Consider the following 21386-nt stretch of genomic DNA (forward strand, 5'->3'; position numbering starts at 1 on the left):
TGGGAATTCCATTGTGTAATTTTTCTTCATCTTTATAAACTCTTATTTGCTATGTTTTAACAAAAAAGGGCTATAGTTAATTTGATTTCCAATAACATTTTCTTCTAATTTTCATACTATAAGCAAGCTGTGCCAAAACAGAACACTACCCCAAATTTCTCAGTTTTATCTCTTTTCTGTAAGGTTTACAGAAGCAATCCTGAGAAGCAATCCTATTCTAGATTCATTCTATTTTTCTGGCTCATCTTGGTTCAATTTCAGTCTTTCAACATTTGCTGAAATATGTCGATTTTGAGGACTGTACTTGATTTAGTGGTTCTGTCTCTTTTCTGTTTGGTTTTATGAGAAGCAAGCCTATTCCAGTGCATCCCATTTTTCCTGGCACACCTGAATCCTTTCATTGTTTTGTTATAAGAGGAATTTGGTGATCCCAGCTGCTTACTGTTTAGGAAGAATTCTTGATCAGACAAATTAGACTGTTTTACTGCTGTGAGGACCGACTTGTATAGTTCACTATTTTTTCATCTGTCTTGCTCTAAGAATCAAAACTGAGGTCAATCTCTAAATTAACTGGCAAATTTTCAGTTGTTTTTGATGTTCCTTATTCCATTCAGTTGCATTGAAAACTTTAAGCAATTAGCAAAGGTTTGCTAGCAGAAACCATCTCTTAAAATCAAATAATATTATATGGTACAGGGCACTGTTTTAAAGTCGTCTTTTAAGACAAGAGGCTGCCTCCTTAGTTTTTGGTGTATAGCAATATGTAAGTTTTCTGTTTAATTTTTCCTCCAATTTGCTTTGCTTGTTTTTCTTTGTATTTGGACAGCTTTAGCTCTGGCTGATTTTTGTCGAAGGCTAGGAGAACAGCATTCTCCACAAGATTTCTTTTCGCTCGTCTTTCCCCGCCCTTGTGGCTGCTTGACACTACTAAGCAAGGCTGTGTCCAGTGGTAGCGGGAAAGTATCAAAGGGCAGAGCTCTTCTTGCCCGGAGAGCAGCCCCTGTGGCCGCTAGACGAGACCCTGCCAACAGCAAGGCCGGACGAAGCAGGGGTGCACGCACCGCGAGGGAAAGGGGAGCCCAGCGGGGCTGGCGGGAGCACAGCGCTTCCGCGCGCCTGACCCCCGGCCGCGGCGACAGTTGCTACTTGGCTCGCGCCGCGGCAGGCTCAGGGCAGCGGCTCCCCACGGCGCGGTGCGGCCAACGGCCGCGGGAATCGCCCCGGGACATCCTGTCACCAGCCCCTGCAACCCGCACGGGGTGAGTGAGCGTCCGGGGCCCAGCGCCGGGCTGGAGGCATAGAGGCGGCTCCGCACCCCACCATGAACCTAACCGCGTCCCGCACAGCGCGGCCCCTCCCCCCGCACGGCCTCCCCCACCACAGCGCGGCCCCTCCCCCCCGGCCCTGCCTCCCCCACCACAGCGCGGCCCCTCACTGCTCTCCCCCCAGCACTGTCTCCCCCACACACAGCACTGCTCTCCCCCCCGGCCCTGCCTCCCCCACCACAGCACGGCCCCTCACTGCTCCTCCCCCAGCACTGCCTCCCCCACACACAGCGCGGCCCCTCACTGCTCCTCCCCCAGCACTGTCTCCCCCACACACAGCACGGCCCCTCACTGCTCCCCCCAGCACTGCCTCCCCCACACACAGCACGGCCCCTCACTGCTCCTCCCCCAGCACTGCCTCCCCCACACACAGCACGGCCCCACACTGCTCCTCCCTCAAACTGCCTCCCCCACACACAGCATGACCTCTCACTGCTCCTCTCTGCCACACACAGCACTGCCCCTTACTGCTCCTCTCCTCCACAGCACGGCCCCTCACCACCCCTTCTCCCACACAGACTGGCCCCTCACTGCCCCTTCCCTCCACTGCCACCACACGTGGCCCTTCACTGCTCCTTCCCCCACCCAGTGCGTCATCTCAGTGCCCCTCACACATACACACAGCCTCGCCCCTCACTGGAAGTCATCTGTGGTAAATGGTGCCCAGCTGGAGCCTGCATTCCAAACTCTGGCCCCAGTTCTGAACCCATTGTGCATCTCAAGCCCGTACCCTAGCCCTGAGTCCCCTTGCACCCAAACTCTCTCCCTGAGCCTCACCCTGCATCCATCCTGCACATCAACTTCCTGCCCCAGGCTCAGCTGAGAACCCCTCCCACACTCCAAATCCTTTAGCCCAAGATCAGTGTCCACATCCTCCTCTTTCGCACTCCAGCCTTCTACCCCCAGCCTGATAAAAGTGAGTAAAGGGGAGGGAGAGAGGATGGAGTGAGCAGGAGAGGATCCTTGGAGAAGGGGTGGGAAGGAGGTGGGGCAAGAGTGTTTGGGTTTGAGGTGGATCCTGGATTGCACTTAAATTAAAAAAGTGATCTGCTTAAAAAGGTTGAAGATCACTGGTGTAGACAGTCCCTGTCCTCCAGACTTTACAACAGTGTTTCTTAAACTGTGTTCCATGGAACACTGGTGTGCCGTGAAGCAGTCAGAGGTGTGCTGCTGAGAACAAAATAGCCATCCTTAAAGGGACAGGCTACCTCCCCCCCCTCCCTTTTTTTTATTTTGCTCAATAACTTCCCCCCTGACCTTTTTTTTTCTTAACAAAAAATCCTTGGTGTTCATCCTAAAAAAAAATTGTTTGCTGTTCCTTGGTCTTAAAAAGTTTAAGAAATACTACTTTACAACCTAATTAGTCTAGCTCAGAGGCAAAATTGCCCAAATAAGCTTTTAGACTACTCTGAGTGGGATTTCTAAGGCTTGCCTCAAAAAAAAAAAAAAAAAAAATCATAATTAGTGGAAGTGTTTTGGCAAGGCATCCTGTTAATGCAGTGGTCTCCAACCTTTTAAAGGATGAGACCATTTTTTGAATGTAAGTGCAATCCGGGATCTACCTCAAACCCAAATACCTTTGTCTCACCTCCTTCGTGCCCCTTCTCCAAGTCCCTGTCCCTGCTCACTCCATCCTCCCTCCCCCATTCCCTCTCCCTTTCATCAGGCAGGGGCAGAGGGTTGGGGTGCAGGCTTTGGTCTTGGGCAAAGGGATTTGGTGTGTGAGAAGGGCTCTGAGCTGAGCCTGGGGTAGGATAGGGTTACCAGGTAGTCATAAAAAAATACCGGACACGCTTCATGGGGGGAGGGGCAGGAGGGACCTGCTGGGAGGAGAGTGGTGCTGGCCGGGAGAAGGGGGGGGGAGCCCCAGGAAACAGCTAATGGCGGGCAATGGGGCTGGCTGGAAGAGATGGGGGGGCTGACAGGAGGCATAGCTGGTCAGTGGGGAGGGGGCAGGCGGAACAGGGCTGGCTGCGGGATATCCCGGGGGGGCATGGTTTGCGGGGGCGGAGCTGTCCGGGAGAGCTCAGGAGGAGGAGGAGGATGGGAGAACTGGCCACCAGAAGAAGGGCTGGCAGAGGGTGCAGCGGGGCTGGCCGGGGAAGATCCGGAGCAGGAACTGGCCAGCGGGAGGCAGAGCTGGCGACGGGAGGGACTGGCTGGGGAAGACCGGGAGGAGAAGTCGGGGAGAATCAACGAACCGGATGGCTAGGAGGGTGCAGGACTGACCCAGGCTGTGCAGATCCCAGGGCGCTTCTGTCCCACACGAGTCAGTCTGGCTGCAGCTCCACCACGCGCTTGACCAGCGCGCAGGAGCATGGACCGGGCTACCCCTGCTCCTCCTCCTCACACGTGACCAGGGCTCCCAGCGCCAATCGTGCCCCACCTCCCAGTCACTCCCCCTGCCCCTGCCCCTGCCCCTACCAAGCTTCCGTCAGGTGCCCAGCTGGAAAACCAGGAAATACCGGACATTGCACATGTCTGGTATTTTCTGGATTTTTTTTACTGGACAAAGGGCCCAAAAACTGGACTGTCCAGTAGAAAACCAGGCACCTGGCAACCCTAGTGTAGGAGGGGGTTCAGGGTAAGGCTCTGTAAGGGAGGTTGGGTCTAGGAGCGCTCAGGGCTAGGACAGGGGCTTGGGGTGCAGGAGGGTACATGACCGTGACAGCGATTCAGGATGCAGGCTCCAGATCTAGCTACACCCTGCTTACCACAGGTGGCTCCTGTGTGGTAGTACAGTGGTGCTAAAGGCAGGCTCACCTCTGCCCTGGCCCTGCACCACTCTCAAAAGCAGCCAGCAAACTCTCTTCATCCCAAACCCTGTTGTGCTTCCCACCCCTTGTTCTGTGGAGGTAGAATTCAGGTGGGAGAGAAAGACAGCTCCAAGGCAAAGGGCAGGAGCTATGCAGCAGTGGGGGGAGGGGCAGCTGAAGAGCTGCATTTGACAGCCTCCTGGCCAAACCAGTCAAGATCACCTGTCAAAGGCTCCAAGATCCACCAGTAGATCCCGATCTACTGGTTGGTGACCACTATGTTAATTAAATTAAGTTTGTTTGCTGTAATTTTTTTAAGGGCAAAGAGAAACCCTAGGTTTGGGACAGAAAGGAAGCAGGTCAAAGTAAAAGAGAAGACAAGCTCAGCCTTTTCAGTTTTCTCCATATAGACAAATTAGCTCTTGAAACATTATCCCCATTTCATAGGTAAGAAAACTGGGGCACAGAGGTTCAGTGATTTGCCCAAGGCCACAGAGGAACTCTGTTAAAGCCTACATCAGAAGCAAAATGTCTCCTAGTCCTGTGTTATGAATCCATTTCTATCTTTCCATAAGGATTTTGGAATTAGAAGAGGAATAACATGCCATAACACCTTTTGAGGAAAGTGATGTTAATTGCAGCCTAGGAGCATTGAATTCTCTCTTTTATACTACCATCTGTGGTGGTTAGTCACAGTTAGAGAGACAGAAGGTGGGAAAGTTGGTACACTATCTCTACAGACTTCTGTGTCCTATGAATTTGATTTCTGGGCATAGAAGGAGAAATAAGGTATCTATGTGATGCAGTGGTGGGGGTTTGAGAGAATGAATAGAGTGGGGGTGGAGGTGGAGCAGGGGCAGGAGGAGGCAGGGCAGGGGTAAGACATGGGGTGGAGGGGTGTCACTCTGGGTCCCACATCCACCCTTGGCTGGGCATCATGATGCCTTATTTTTTGTTTCCTAGAGAATTGCGGGAACAACACTGTAATCCAAAAGGTGAGATAGATACCTACCTACATAGTCATATTAACATGTCCAGACTACGCTACACAGCCTTTCTGGCTCAGGTCATCAGCTTGACCTGCATCCACTCTGCAGAATGCAGAGCTTGGGTCTGAGTTACTCTGTGAGTTGGGCTCTGACTCAGGCCCCTGTAAGTGTCCTATGACCCAGATTGATTTGTGCTATTTAAAGCCTATCCCCATCCAAAACTAAAGACCCTTCCTCTCAATTGAGGGGGAGGAACAACTAGACCTGGGCATTACCTAAGTACCGGAGACAACAAATGAAAAAAACAGGAGCAGGAGTGAAGTCACAGGTAAAGCAGCATGAATTCAGAGAGGGACACCCTAACAGCATCAGCTGCTCCTCAAAGGCGTCCAAGGAGTGAGTGGACATTGCTCAGAAGAATGCTTCTCAGAGGTATGATTGGACAAGGGTCCAGAAATAGGCTCCATGTCAGACTGATGTAAGTGTGGATTGAAGGGGTCTTGGGCTCAAATCTGAGTCAGAGGCCTGGGCTTAGCATACACAGCCCTCATTTAGATTCTGGTGAGGTCCAACTGGATCAGGTTGCACATCAGAACTTAAGTTTTTTCAGTAGATGTTTGGTTAGGCGTAACAAACTCATCTTAGTAGGAAATAAGAGAGCACATTGCTCTCTTTAAAATGGTTGACAAGAATCACTCCCAAATGCAAAAGATAAGGCATGGGAAATGGATACTAATGCTTGGTGCTGTTTCATGGATTGAAAAAGTAGGTTTTGTTTTCATTACAGCTGTGTAGGAAACAAATGTTCCAAATCAAAATAATTTGAGGTTTTAAAATATTTCCCATTTCAAATTGGGACAAACATCAAAATTTCAAATATCTGTGAATCAATAATAAAAAAATTCAGATTGGGTGAATTGAAATGTTTCATTTTTATCTTTTTTCCCCTTTCTTTTATATAAATTAACTTACATTTTGAAACAGACCTTTCTGATTTAGAAAATGTTGAAATATTCCATTTAGAGAATTTGAAATTTACTTTGAGCTGAGAAGTTTACTGAAAATGAACCTTTCCTGTGAACAGTATTGGTTTTGACGAATTGTCATTTCTAAAAAAAGCCAAAATATATTTATCAGGAAAATTTCCAACTCTGGTTTTGATTTCTTACATCCACAATCCTGAAGCTTGATTTTCTGTAAGTTCTCAGCAACTTTAGTTAAGTGTGAGGTTTTTGTCGCTTTCTTTAGAAATATTGTTCTAGGTCAAGTCCCTTCTCTCCCTGCCCCTGATGATGGCATCCTGCCCAAAATATAAGAAATTTGGTTTTATTGCTTTTTTTGCTTTTGGTTCTGGTTCCTTCTGGATACTAAATATGTTTTTTCTGGAATGATGTGATGGAAATGGAAAGAAGAGAAAAATGTTTTGGTATGATATTTCCATAGGTGTAACAAGAACTACAGCAGAATGGATAACCATTCTAGGTGAGTCAAGAGTGTGGTGTTTATAGCAATATAGAATACCCAAAAGAAAAATATTGCTGAAAAAAAGAGAGCCTGTAAAAAAAAAATTGGCATTATCTTTCCAGTGGAAAAGAGGCTGTGAAAAGGCTGCACTAATGTTATAAGAAACAAAATCTTTTAAAAATGTTTCATTGGAGTAATTTCTTTTCCTATTATCCCTCTTTGGGTGCATCTTGACATCACCCTTCTGTCAAAATAAGCTACGCAATTTGCGCTACACAAATTGCTTAGCTTATTCCAAGTCTAAATTCCGAGTCTACACAGCACAAAATTTCAAAATAAGGCACTATTCTGACAAATCCCTTAACCCTCGTGGAAAAAGGATTACAGGGAAGCAGAAATAGCACGCCCACTATTTTGGGAAATAACAGGTACTTTTAAAGGCACAGCGTTGCTATTTTGGGATATTTCCAGTGTCCTGAAAGAGCAGTGCAGTCGAGATGTACCCTTTATCTCCTGTCTTATGCATTGAATATGTTTTGTTCGTGACTCCCTCTCTCACCATGTGAGTGTTCCCTGATCTTGAAGTAATTGATAAGAAATGACCTGAAAAGTGTTCTGCGTAGCACAGCCATGTGAAAAGAGAAATGCTTCACAAAGTTTTTGAGCCAAATGTAACAGACTTGAAAATTACATATTTTTAAAGGTGTTTCTCCCATTACCTTAGATTAATACAGGCTACAAAATTGCTTCCAGTAGTGGTTTTCAAGTTCGTTTTTTACAAAAAATGTAAAGACCAGTTTTGACTATAGCACAAATACTGACTCTTTCCCATCTTATCTGGTGTTCCAGAATGCCTCTCCTCTAGTATTAGGGATGTAAATAGTAACCATTTAAACAGTTAATCGATGAGCATCAGCTTATTGGTTTCTGTTACTGTTACACGCTGGCTTCCAGGGAGGCTTTGCTGTGGGCTCTGCAGTATAAGAGCCCACAGCGAAGACAGCTCTCCGGGAGCAGGGCTGGCCACCAGGAACCAGTGCCTGCTGGGAGCCAGTTTATGAGCTGGCTCCCAGCGAGCACTGGCTGCTGGCCCCACTCCTGTGGAGCCAGCTTCACTGCAGGCTCTGCAGTGTAAAGCTTATGTACAAGCTTTATACTGCAGAGCCCACAGTGCATGTAACCACTAGGATTTTTAGCAGTTACAGTTACATTTTTTAATGAATTTTTACATCCCTATCTGATATCCAGTCACCTTTCTCTTGTTTAAACAGTCATCTGTATGGAAGTTTTCCTAGGTTGTGTCCATAGGGTATAGAAGAGCTGTGACCAGTGACCCCTCTTGATCCCTTCTCAACTAGTATTGAAGAAATTTGTCTTGCTGATAAGGACAGGGTCAACACCTATTGCAGGAAGCAACTTTCGGGTAGACTTACAACTTTCGGGTAGACTTAGAATTTACAGCCTGGGTTCCATGGGCACAAATCTGTTCTAGTGTGTCAGCCTTAGCTTTGATAGTCCCTTTTTTAAAAATGTTTATTTTAACATACTGCATTTGTGTTCTTGAAGGAGATCATTTTTCCCATGTTTCTCTCTCTAGGAATTTGTCTGTTGTATATGGCTGAATATACTGCCTACCTAGTTAGATCCCAGTCTTGCAAACATACAAACACATGAATGGTCCCATTGAAAGTTATGAAATGTTAATCATATACATAACCGTTTGCAGGATTGGGGTTTCAAGTCCTAATCCTGTAAGCAGATTTTTGCAGATGTGCTGATGTGGAGTTTTGCTGAAACGGATAGGAAATTGCACAGAACAGTTTGCAATATAGGGTCTTTAATAAAAGTAAGTTACTTTTTGGTAGTGATAGCCCTAATGAGGTCTTTATGAACTTCATTTGAAAAACAGCAATGCTCAGTACCATAGTTCCTAGGCACTTATGTCTCCTTTCCAGTCTCTCTGAGTGCATGCTTTCAAGTATCCAATCAGTGCTGGGCTGGAATTCCACAAACCTCTCATAAATAGGCCAAGTTATTGGCTACAATACCCTGTGTATTTACTGTAGGACCAACTGAGTTCAAATAACTGCAGTTCTTCTCTTTGGGAGTCTCTGAGTAATGGAACAAAAAACAGGACTATGTAGCACTTTAAAGACTAACAAGATGGTTAATTAGGTGATGAGCTTTCGTGGGCCAGACCAGCTACACCATACTAACACGGCTACATTTCTATCACTATTCTGAGTATGGTATACAGTGATAAAACTATTATCTTAAAATAAGTATTGTTTATTTTAACAGTAGGAACAATGCAGTTAGAGAAAACAAACTTTAAAATAGTCTACACATGTCTGTGTTATCTAATGTCTTATTGTCACCCGATGGTAAACTAGGCAGACCAAACTTCTTCCAACATATTCAGTAAGCCTCTTTATCTCAGTCTGGTTCCAAAACACCTCTGTCTCTCTTCTCTTGAAAGAGGAGTCCTATTTAAACATGCCACATTTCTTTTTCCTGTTTGCACATGATTGTTTAACTCTCAAATGTTTGCTGAGAAGTGACTGATTTTGAGCCACTCTTTGTTTTTCTCATCCTATTAAATCTAAATCAATATACATAAATATCCCAATAACCAGATCAACATGCAGTATTCATAAATTATAGAACAGTTCCAAATCAGCTTCATCTAATAACCTGCAGGTTCAGGCCTCAAGAACCGTAGTATCCAGTAGTGCTAACTACAACACAAAGCACATCTGATCTGGTTTCTAAATCAAGCTTGGATGTATCAAATGGAGCTGTTGTGTCTGGCATCATTTTACAAGGCTTCTAGAATTGAAGGTTTCAAATAACTGACTGTTTCTTCTAACATAATATCTGACAGGATCTTAAAGTTGTGAAGCTATTTAGACTCTATTCTTTAAGATAAATATACTGAAAATGATATAGCAAAGACAGATGGTTGTGTGTAGCCCATATCCTCTAGGACCATCTATGTGCTTTAATATTTCATTATATATATATCATATATTTAGCATTTGTTGTTGTTATCAGTTATAAACAGTAAAGTAAACTGTCCACATATCTAAATAGTTGTAAGATATCTGGGACTATTCTACGAACTATTCTATATTTTTATATTATAGCTTTCTTTTGGTCCCAGTCTAGTTAGTGTTCCCTATATATCCTGTCATGTTCTAGATATGGTTTAAGATGATAGGGCCTCTGTCACATAAATATTTAAACAAGCCAAGAGGTAGAAATAGCTGACAAAGAGCGATCATTTGGTGTTCACTATTTAATTTCTGTTCTTTGCAAGGACGTTCCTGCCAATCTGATCATTTTTTTTAAAACAAAACAGGAACTGAGACATCAATAGTATACATTTATGATTTACTATGCCATTTCATTTAAGCGTTTATATAAATACACTATCTTGGGTTTATGTACAATATGCAATTAGTTATAGCCTTGGAGTACGTAATTTGATGACCTGTAGAGTGGGTGGCCCATCTGTTACACTATCCCCATTGCACTGCTGTACAATTACTTCTGTGCTACTGCGGAGAATAAAAATGTATGATTAACTAGAGGCGCCGACTTTCAAATGTGTTAGGGGGTGCTTGAGCCCTGCTGTTCCCCACAGCCTATCCCCACTCCACCCTTTCTCCACCTTGCCAAGCAAGCCCTGCCCGCCCTACCTCCGTCCTTCCTGCAAGCACCACCTGCATGCCACAGAACAACAGACTGGTTGGCAGGAGGTGCTGGGAAGAAGGAAGAAGCACTGGTCGGGTGGGGAGCTGATGAGCACCTACCATTTTTTCCTGTGGGTTTCTCTAGTCCCAGAACACCAACAATAAGAAATTTGAATGCTTAATTTCCATTCTTCAAAAGGGGGTGTCCATCAGTACCTATGTGATGGACACCCCTTTTTTGAAGAATGGAAATTAAGCATTCAAATGTCTTTCTCCTGTCTCTGTCAAAACAGAATGAGTGTTACATTGTTTTAATAAGAGGATCCAAATTGCTTCAGTTGCTAGCTGGGATTATTTTGGTCTAAGGATATGTCTTTACTATAGAGTTAATCAGGTTATCTATCCTCATGTTAACTTTTCTTAAATTAGCCTAAGGGAGAGTGGCTCTGGTCTGATGTTTCTAGCCAAGGGGAGCCACAGAAAGTGGCATGGCCTAGGCTGCCACCTCCCGCAGTTTCTCTTGGCTCGAAATGGCGAACTGGAGTCAATGGGAGCCGCAAGGTTCCAGGGCTTTGGACTCTTTAAGTAAACAAAGTGGCATGGGCCACTAGTGGCTTTCCCAAACAGAAACACTACTCTAGTGAATGTCAACCAATATTGTCAGGTGTTCACATGAGATGTGAATGGGCATGATTTTGGAGCATCTGAAAGATACAAAATTTACATCAAGTTATGTTCCTTTGACTTTGTTATTGGGGCATTCATCATAAGCCTAACTGTGGGTGCTCTGGGACTAAACATAATACACAAATATATTTCAAAGGACTTTCAGAAAGTACTGTGTCAGCACTGATTGAACTGTTTTCCAATGATAATATCTTATTAATTTCTTGCTTTTCTGAAGATTTAGTAAATTGTTGAAAAAATTCTTTGATCTGTTTACTTATCTCTTTCTCATAGTCATTCCATGGATATGTATGGACACTATCAGTCAGAAGATCAGTCTGTAGTCAGTAGAATACAGAAGAAATACTGGAAGACAAAGCAAGCCCTAATCAAAGTCACAGGAAAGAAAGAAGATGAGCATGTAATTGCATCTGATGCAGAACTGGATGCCAAACTAGAGGTACAAATTATGATTATGTGACCATGTCTATACTACACACTTTGATGCAAGTTATATTGCTGTATAGCCATCAAAGTTTGTGTATTGCTCATGTGCATGCATACTTGGTTGCTTGTGTCAGTACTGTGCGTATTCAGTAGGCATATTGTGTTGATATACAGTATGGTGCATTGGGTAGATAGCTTAGTGTGCCTCATGCTGCTGTTTGGCACAATGCTTTTGGGAACATTCTGAAATGTGTGGTGGGATAGAAATGACTTGCCCAGGAATCTCTGGGAGCTAAGGGTCAGGTTCCCAAAATCCAACTTTCTCCATCCCATAATTTAACTTGTGCAGCACTTTTTGGTACCCACCATCTCTGACAGAAGCATGGAGCCCATAGTGCTCTCTCATGAATGTTGCAAAAACAGGACACATGATTCTCCTGTATTTTCAGACAGCTAGAAAATTTTGCAGCAATATGGGGGGTGACAATTTCTTCTTGGACATTTTTCAAAGGGACTTGTCAGATAATAGTTCAAGGTTGTTGATGGGACAGAGCCCAGCTCAGATACAAAATGTTGTATTTTCATCACTATCTGTATCCACAAAAATGAGCTGCTGATATCTGCATCCACATCCATGGATACAGATACCCACAGATTTGCAGGGCTCTATTCATGGTGTTCATTGAGCAGCTACAGACAATGGAGCATTGCTTTTAGGTTCATGAACTGAGCACTGAATGGTGACATCACATCATAATTCAGGCTTGGGAAAAAGAGCAATGGCTGCATCATTTTTGGATGTGAAAGGCCACATATCTGGATCTGTCTTCTGATTTCACCTCAACCCTCGAGCCATAATGAGAGTTGCCTTGACAATGGAGAAGTGAATTGTGGTCACATTTTCGGAGCCTGAAACATTGGATTGCTAAAAGTCATTGGGAAACCATTTTGGAGTTGGAAAATCCACAGTGGGGGTGTTGTCATACAAATGTGTAGGGCCATTAATTGTCTCCTGCTATGCAGGACTCTGGTTATCTGCAACATTGAGTACATAGTGGATGAATTAATAGCAGTGAAGTTTCTGAATTGTTCTGGGGTAATTGATGGCATTCAAGCTGCTTTTTCTGGCACCAACACACCTTGCTATAGGATTCATCAACAGAAAGGGCTACTTCTTTACAGTTACTCAAGCATTGGAGACACTTCACTGAAGTTAATGTTGGCTAATCAGGGAAGGTGAATGATCCTCACATCTTCAAGAATACAAGACTGTTGAGAAAGTGGCAAACTTTGGGGAAGTTGAAATGTCAATAGTGATTCTAAGGGACCCAGTCTATTCCTTGCTGACAAAGCTGTTTACAAGCTCCAAGCCTCAATAGCATCAAAGGAAGATTCAATGACTGACTCAGCAGGTGTTAAATAGCTGTTGAATGTGCTTGTTATTCTACTACTAAGGTTCCCTCTAAGCTGTGGGGTAGCATGGCCCTGCATCTGCTTAATGAGTCCTGCACAGGAAAATGTGTGGTGACTACAAAGAAAATATGGATGATAGTTTAGTAATCAGTAGTGGTATTAGTTGCAGATGCTTTGGTTTTTGACAAGTAGGGCCCCATATAGTCACAACATGAAAATAGCCATGAAATCCATACTTTATTGCCTAAGTACATACTTGTCTGAGACAGTATGCACATATGTGTTGTGACCAGTCCCTCCCTTTCCTGTGGCTACATGGTAACTTGTGCAGAGCTAATCAAGATACATCTCCTTGAGGTGAAAATTTCATTTCCAGCTCAAAATGCAGACTTACCTTGCAAAAGTAGTCTTAATTTCTTGGGTGTGTATATCCTGAACAGGGGTGAAAGTAACTTACATTTTTTACTGGTACTCTACTATCACAACCCATGCCCTCTTGTGAGGGGGACATAAGGGCAGGGGGAGATTGCGATACAACAGTACCTGTAAGAAATTTTAGCGTGGGATGGAGTGCAAGGGGGTGGTTCAGGGCAGAGGGTTGGGGTTGGAGATGTGTGAGAGTGCAGGAGTCAGAACTGGTATATATGAGGGACTCAAGACCGTGGATTGGTGTGTGCAGGAGGCAGGGGCTTGAGGTGTGTGGGGGGAGAGTGTGTGGGAACTAAGTTAACTTAATGGGCCACTGTGGCAGATGGGGAGCTGATTGCAGGGCCTTCCCCAAGGTCAGGGTCAGAGCCACGCCGCTGCAACTATGGCCGAACAGGGGCCAATTCCATGCCCCACCCTTTGGCAGGTATGAGGCTGGTCTGGTCTGCTATGACAGGAGTCGGGTTGCAGCCAGATGGGGGCCAGACCAGGGGGCCTGCCCCAGGACTGAGGCTGGGGCATGGCTGTCGCTGATACCATGCCCCAATCCTGTGGCAGGAGCAAAGTTGGGGCCGGGCCACATGGGGGACAGACTGTGGGACCTGCCGCATAATTGGGTCTGGGCTGTTGTAGCCAGAGCCACAGCTAGACAAGGGCCAATTTTTTGCTCCACCATATGGCAGGAGCAGGACCAGGCACTATGGCCAGATGGGAGCTGCTACCAGCTGTTTGTGCCTCCCTTACAGCGCACCCCCAGCCAACCCCTTTAAATTGTGGGCCTGCTTCCTGCACAGCGGTGTGCCCATTGGCTCTTGCCAGAGTGCAGCTCGCTGTTGCAGGAATTGTGCACTGGGAAGCACCCATTTACTTTCACCTCTGATCCTGAATACATTAGGTAAGTTTGTTCACAGGTCTAATTCAGTATGTGCAACTCCCTTTGACTTCATTGTGTCTTCTTATACTACAGCTGAATTTGGTTTATAGATTCGTCCAGGGGAGCCAACAGCCTCCACAGGCCCCATAGCAAGTTGTGTGTGTGTTGAGGGGGCTCCATGCTCCTGGAAGGAATGGTCCTTGGGTTAGGGCCGGGGGCAGCCAACCCTCAGCACTCCAACAGTGATTTAAAGGGTCTGGGGCTCCAGCCATCATCTCCGTCCGACCTTTTTGAATCACTGGATCCTGGGGCAACAGGCCTGGATTCTGCCTTGAAGAATAGTTAACAATGGAAGTTTTGTATTATGTTCTTATCTATATTAACATTACTATTTCCATAGTTTTATATACTAACTCTTCTTTTCCAAGGTTTTTCACTTTATTCAGGCAAGCTGTACAGATCTTCTAAAGACTATTAAGAAATACCAAGAGAGACTCAATGGTATGCAATGACATATGGATTTTAATTTGGTTTAAGAGCCATCACTGTTTGTTTTTTAAAAAATATTTTGAATTTAAATCTATTGTTAAAACCAGATAACTGTTTAACTTAAAATAACTCATTGGCATATTTGAAACTATTTTTAATTTCTGGAGAACGTCACTATTTTAGTGTAAGATGTGAGACCAAGATTTGGGATTTCTTGATAGAATACATTAATACTACCAACATTTCTACTACTGGCAGAAAATGAAGCCATTATATGGCTAATTCAATTAGTTCTAGTGGCCCTAATTTTTGAGACTATCAGTGAACTGAAGAAGGAAGCCATTACAACTATTGTCAGACCAATCTGATAGTTTTCTTTGATAAGATAACAAGTCTTGTGGATAAGGGAGAAATGGTGGACGTGAATACTTAGACTTTAGTAAGGCATTTAACCCGTCTGGCATGACCTTCTTATCAATAACTAGGGAAATACAACCCAGATGAGACTACTATGTGGTGGGTGCATAACTGGCTGGATAACCATTCTCAGAGAGTAGTTATTAATGGTTCACAATCATGCTAGAAGGGCATAACAAGTGGGGTTCCACAGGGGTCTGTTTTGAGGCCAGTTCTGTTCAGTGTCTTCATCAGTGATTTTGATGATGGCACAGAGAATAGAATTATTAAGTTTCCAGATGATACCATGCTGGGAGGGGTTGCAACTGCTTTGGAGGATAGGGTCAAAATTCAAAATGATCTGGATAAACTAGAGAAATGGTCTGAGGTAAATAGGATGAAGTAGTAAGGACAAATGAAAGTATTCTACCTAGGAAGGAACAATCAGTTTCGCACATACAGAATGGGAAGTGACTGTCTGGGAAGGAGTACTGCTGAAAGGGATTTAGGGGTCATAGTGGATGACAAAAATTATACATGAGTCAACAGTGTGACACTGCTGCAAAAAAAGCAAACATGATTCAGGGCTGCATTAATAGAACTGTTGTGAGCAAGACACAAGAAGTCATTCTTCCACTCTACTCTGCGCTGATTAGGCCTCAGATGGAGTATTGTGTCCAGTTCTGGGCACCACATTTCAAGAAAGATGTGGAGAAATTGGAGAAGGTCCAGAGAAGAGCAACAAAAATGATTAAAGGTTAAGAAAACATGAGCTATGAAGGAAGATTGAAAGAACTGGTCTAGTTTAATTTAGAAAAGTGAAGACAGAGGGAAGAGACATGATAGCAGTTTTCAAGTATCCAAAACGGTGTTAGGAGGAGGAGGGAGAAAATTTGTTCTCCTTGGCCTCTGAGACTAGAACAAGAAGAAATAGGCTTAAATTGCAGCAAGGGAGGTTTAGGTTAGACATCAGAAAAAACTTCCTGCCTGTCAGAGTGGTTAAACACTGGAATACATTGCCTAGGGGGTTGTGGAATCTCCATTAATGGAGATATTTAAGAGCAGGTTAGACAGACACCTGTCAGGGATTATCTGGACAGTGCTTGGTCCTGCCGTGAGGGCAGGGGACTGGACACGATGACCTTTCAAGGTCCCTTCCAGTTCTAGTGTTCTGTGATTCTATTAGAAACTGTGAACAGTAATTTATGGTTTATATAAAACTTAATTTTAGTTTCCCTATATTTTCAAAAAAGCTCCTCCCTGTTTATGAAAGAAAAGGATTTTAAATAAAACTAGAGTTTTCCCATCATAAATTATGGCACAGTAATATCTCTATAAAGTTTTATAAATAGTACAAGTAACAAAGTAACCTTTAGATTATTAGCTGACAAGAATCATTGCTTAACATGCATTCTTTATGAATCAGAGTTTGATTAAAAGCATTTTAAATGTAGTAATAAATTACCATAAATAACAAGATAATAAAGTTTCATGCTCCTAAGTCTTTTGTGTAGTACTGCCTCTATATTTATCCATCTCCCCCCTACCAAAGATAGAGCCTCAAATGTTCAATTATCCCACATGAAAAAAAGTGTCTAAAAAGTCTGATTTAGACATTTGGATGTTTTACTTTAAAATGTATTCCTTCTTTTCCTTCTTTCTCCCAAAACATACCATATCCAATTGTAAATGTTGTAAAAATCTAAATATCTTTTTATGTATTCTATCACTCTAAACAATAAAGTGCTTGTTTTCCCACCCTCTGGTGACTATTTTTGGTATAATTAAATATATGGGAATTGTTAATTTGTGTATTTATATTTTTTGCAATTATTTCCCTTTATAGTTATGTCTGAGGAAGAAAATGAGCTAGGCCTCCTTTTAAAAGTTCAAGGAGAGCAAGATACTTCTGAAGCTGGCAAAATGATGGAAGCCACTGGAAAGATCCTTTGTTCTTCAGCTCAGCAAAGGTTTTCAATTATTTTATATAGTCTTCCTTCAAATATCAATAGCACCAAATATACGTACATGGAATAAGGCACCTGTTTGGTGCTTTAAGATTCTCAGGTTAGATACATGGAAAGCAATTACAATTTTATGTAAAACAAATAGACTATAATAAAAGAAATATATAGAGGAAATACAAATTATCAAGAAGTACCAACAGTAAGTGTCAGAGGAATAGCTGTGTTAATCAGTATCTTCAAATAAAATAAAATAAAAACTAAGGTGTCACCTTAGAAACTAACAGATTTTTTAGGGCATAAGTTTTTATGGGAAAACTCACTTCATCAGATAAATTGGAGTGGGAAATATAGATGCAGGGGTACATATATAAGAAAAGAAGGAAGTTACTTATCAAGTATAGGACCAGTGTTAATGATGCCAATTCAGTCAGGGTTAATATGGCTCACTCACAGCAGCTGTTGAGAAATATCAAGCTGTTGTGAATACCAATGCCATGCTGTTCTGAATACCAAGAGAGGAGAAATTGCCTTTCTTAATGTCTAATTTGTGTCCATTTATCCTTTGTCGCAGACACTGTCTGGTTTGACTAATATACATGGCAAAGTGGCATTGCTGGTACATGATAACATATCATGTTAGTTTTCTTATATATGTATCCCTGCATCTATATTTTCCACTCCAATTTGTCTTATGAAGTGAGTTTTCCCATAAAAACTTATGCCCTAAATAAATAGTGAGATAACCAATCTACATCCTTATTCAGTTCTAATTGGACTGTACTGAATTTGCAAATGAATTGCACACATCTAAACAAGTGACACCATCACAAGGCCTGAACACATAAGCCACATCTGCACATCCACTAACATGATATGTATTCATGTGCCAGCAATGCCACTTTACTGTGTATATTGGTCAAACCAGACAGTGTCTGCGCCAAAGGATAAATGGACACAAATTAGACATTAAGAAAGGTAACATACATAAAACTGAAGGAGAACACTTTGACTTCCTGAGGCATTCAGTGAGTAGTCATAAATAACAAGATACTAAAGTAGCCATCCTTCTACAAAAAAATAAAAAAATCCCTTCACAAACAGATTAAAAAGGGATACAAGTTCATTTGCAAATTCAGTAAATCCAATTAGGACTAAATAAGGTGGACAAGTTTGTGTAGTGTGGACAACACAAACTGCCTTTAGCACATGCTCAGCTGGTCCATTTGAAGCCTAGGCTTCCTCCAGGTTTAACTTGGCCAATTTAGTACAGGTTAAAGGCAGTGTCCCTTATATATAGTAGATTTTAAAATGTGTTAAATTTGCTAACATCACACCTTAAATGCCTCAGTTACAGAAGTGTAAAGTGAATGGTAGTCACAAACGGTTTGGCACCAGCACCTCTCATTGACTGCCTAACTCTGCCTCAGTCACTATTTATCATTCAGTTTGCACAATACATGAAACGGGGGACCTGTAGAAATAAATATAGCTGACCAAGTAAGTGAATTTCACCTCTGGAAAAACAATACAACAAAAATGCTTGAGGTTTTGGGGGAAAGAGGAGGGTATCTGCTCAAATTGAGACAAACAAAAACCTCAATTTCTTACAGAAATCAAATTCTGGAATATTCTGGGTTTTTTTAAATGAAATATGCTTCTGAGACTGTCAAGGGAGCCTGAAAGCTCTGGTCTCCACTGTTCCATGACTGCCTTCATCTCAGGGAAGAATCTAGGAGCCTTGGAAATTAGCCTTGAAACTTTGGGCTGCAAAAAACAAAACAAAACAAAAAAACCACTCTTGAAAGCCCAGAAAGCTTTGGCTAATTTCCTTTGAAAGTTTAGTAGAGCCTGGAAGGCCCTGGTGAATCTCTTTTCAAATCTGCAGAATATTTTGCTTTTTGCAAGTTGATATTTTTCAAGAAACAAATATTAATTGGAAAATTTTCATCTATGTTCAGAAATATAGCATGTAATTGTAGAAGACAATCGTAAGTCATATGAATGTGGGGCAAAGTTAGTTACTTTTTTAGTACTTCACCTTACGTCCTAATACTGCAAACACTTGTGCAGGTGCTTAACTTTATACTCAGGAATATTTACATTTAACATTGCATTCAGAAAAGTAATCAGGATCATGGTCTTCAATTTTAATTTTTCTTCCTTGGAATATCCTCGGGTTTTTAAATAACGAAATGATAAAGTTAATTTCCAAAAATGAATAATTATTTGCCAGGCAGTGCTGTAAGGTAAGGCTTCTGCCTTTCAAAGATGGTATAGAATAATGCAAAGTGCCTCATTAATTCTGCCTCAATGATAACTCTCTTGTGCATTGGTGTAGATAATTTTTCAACACATTTTTAGTATGTTGATCCAAAATTTCACTCTGTTCTTTTGTGCATACATGTGCAGTGCTAGTAAAATGTTGGAATTTGATTAATGATAATCACGTCCTACTATAATTTTTAAACATATAGTACTTTGTGATAGATTTTTTAAAACCTTACTGTTTGACAAAATATTTATATTGGACCACCAAAAAGCATCAAAACGTCTAGTTAGATATTACTTCCTTACCAAATATTACTTTTATTGCCTCCTGCTAAGGTGAGAACTATAATATGTGTGTTGGTATATATTAAACATAAAGACTACATACAAAAATTAAAGATTCTTATTCAGGGAGTGTCCCTGTGGGAGCTCCACTGTAGTTGTCTTGGCACCTCTGCACTTCTAATCAGAACTTTTTGGCAGCAGTACTCTCCCCTGGGGACTGGCACGCAGGCACAGCATAGCCCATCAACTGTCGCCTCAGTTCCTTCTTATCCACTCCTAGCTTAGTTGAACAGAGCAGCTCTCCTTGATCGAATTAGTTAGAATTGTTAGGTTAGTGTTAGTTGTTAGTTCTTACCTTAGAGTTTAAGTCATTTTTAGAGTTATTCACGGGTTCCCCCCCATTAGTGTTAGTATTAACATTTTTTCCCCTTGTTCTTTAGTTATTATAGTATTAGTGTAGATATGTCAGATTCACCAGGCTTCAAATCGTGCCTGACCTACAGGATGTCCATTCCTATTTTGGATGGATATGCTCAGTGCATCAGATGCCTGGGCAATAATCATTCACCAGAATCCTGTCACCACTGTAAAAAGCTGTCACCCAGGTGTCTCAAGGCGAGAGAACTCCAGCTCAAGCTTCTCTTCATGGAGAAGACTGAGAGATCAGCTTCAGAACTACCTTCTTTGACATCACCGCCTCGCACCTCTCCAACAGCGGTATCAGACCAGGGTCCAGCACTGAGGGATGAGCATCTCAAGAGAAAACATTCCTCGCTCTCCCGTGACAGATTCACGAAGAAGACATCCCCTCAGCACAAGCCCTCTCCACTCAGGGCTAACGCCTCAAGGGAAGTTCAGGTACTGGGGATGGTATGGACAAGACCCGAGGGGCAGGCTCTTCAACAGATGCACGTCCTGTGGTCTCCATGCCGAAATACAAAAAGACCGCATCTACACTGTCAATACTGAAGGCTCTGGTATCAACAAAGCCAGCACCTAAACCACCATCACAACCTCTGGCGAAGGGGCGACCAGATCTGAATTTGAAAACACCTACCAAGTCGGTACTTACCCTCTGAGAGTCCTCCGGCACCGTTGACGTCCAAGGCGCGTGACAAACCAGTACCGCAGTGCTTGCAGCCCTCAGCACTATCGGTGCCAATCTTCCTGCCACTCAGACTGCTTATTACTCAGCAGGAACTAGTGGTAAGGTCAGTACCGGGCATACTGCTCTTTGGTACCAATGCCACACTGTCGTCAGTGGGGCCCGCCAGACTACCCATTCCTGCAAGCTCGGTACCGTATTTATCCAATGACAGTGAGGATAAGCAAGACATAGCATTCTTGCCTCGCCACTCCTCACCTAAACCAATAACACAGCTTCAGCAACAACAGATTGTGCAGACACAAATGTGGCAGCCCTTCTCTTGACTCCCTCCCATCCCACTGCCACAGCCTTAGCAGGGATGGCAGTTCTCTTGGCAGTCTGCCGATAAGGTCCAAAGCCCCTCCTTCCTAGAGGCTAGGGGTACTGCTGCACAGTCACCTACAGTGGAGTGCCCACAGGGGTAGTCCTTGAAGAAGAAAAAGGAGGTTATTCATCTTGTGCAGTAACGGGTGTTCTTCAAGATGGGTGTCCCTATAGGCACTCCATGATCTGCCCATCCTCCCCTCTGCTTCAGAGCGTCAACATCTCTCTGTAGTAGGGAAGGAACCGAGGCGATGGTTGACAGCACACGCATGTCGGCATGCTCTCTGTGTCGCGGGTGGTGCACCCAGGGGTAATACTGCTGTAAAAAAGTTCCAATTAGAAGTATGGGGGTGCCAAGACACCTAGGCTATGTCTACACTTGCAGCTTCTTGCGCAAGTACAGCTGTTCTTGCGCAAGAACCCACAGAGCATCCACACTGCTCGCCTGCTCTTGC

The 21386-nt window shown here is 43.2% G+C and overlaps 1 protein-coding gene across 6 annotated transcripts in view; it reads left to right on the forward strand.

Annotated features, from left to right (window-relative positions):
• The first annotated feature begins 54 nt into the window (after positions 1-54).
• The window catches only part of ICA1L (islet cell autoantigen 1 like), an 87677-nt gene continuing 66345 nt past the window's right edge, over positions 55-21386 (forward strand). For 2 of the 6 annotated variants that reach the window (XR_012905258.2, XM_075933841.2), the window contains exons 1-6: positions 55-1259; positions 5045-5076; positions 6514-6552; positions 11190-11355; positions 14484-14556; positions 16787-16910. Coding sequence is in view for 5 of the 6 variants with exons in the window: in XM_075933841.2 (XP_075789956.2) it covers positions 6536-6552; positions 11190-11355; positions 14484-14556; positions 16787-16910 (380 nt within the window). In the remaining variant the exon portion in view is untranslated. Of the gene's footprint in view, positions 1260-5044; positions 5077-6513; positions 6553-11189; positions 11356-14483; positions 14557-16786; positions 16911-21386 lie in introns of those variants that run through there. The other 4 variants (XM_075933842.2, XM_075933843.2, XM_075933844.2 and 1 more) reach the window with 4 other exon arrangements.

Source organism: Pelodiscus sinensis, chromosome 7 (assembly GCF_052426305.1).
Source record: "Pelodiscus sinensis isolate ZL-2025 chromosome 7, ASM5242630v1, whole genome shotgun sequence".
Lineage (NCBI taxonomy): Eukaryota > Metazoa > Chordata > Testudines > Trionychidae > Pelodiscus > Pelodiscus sinensis.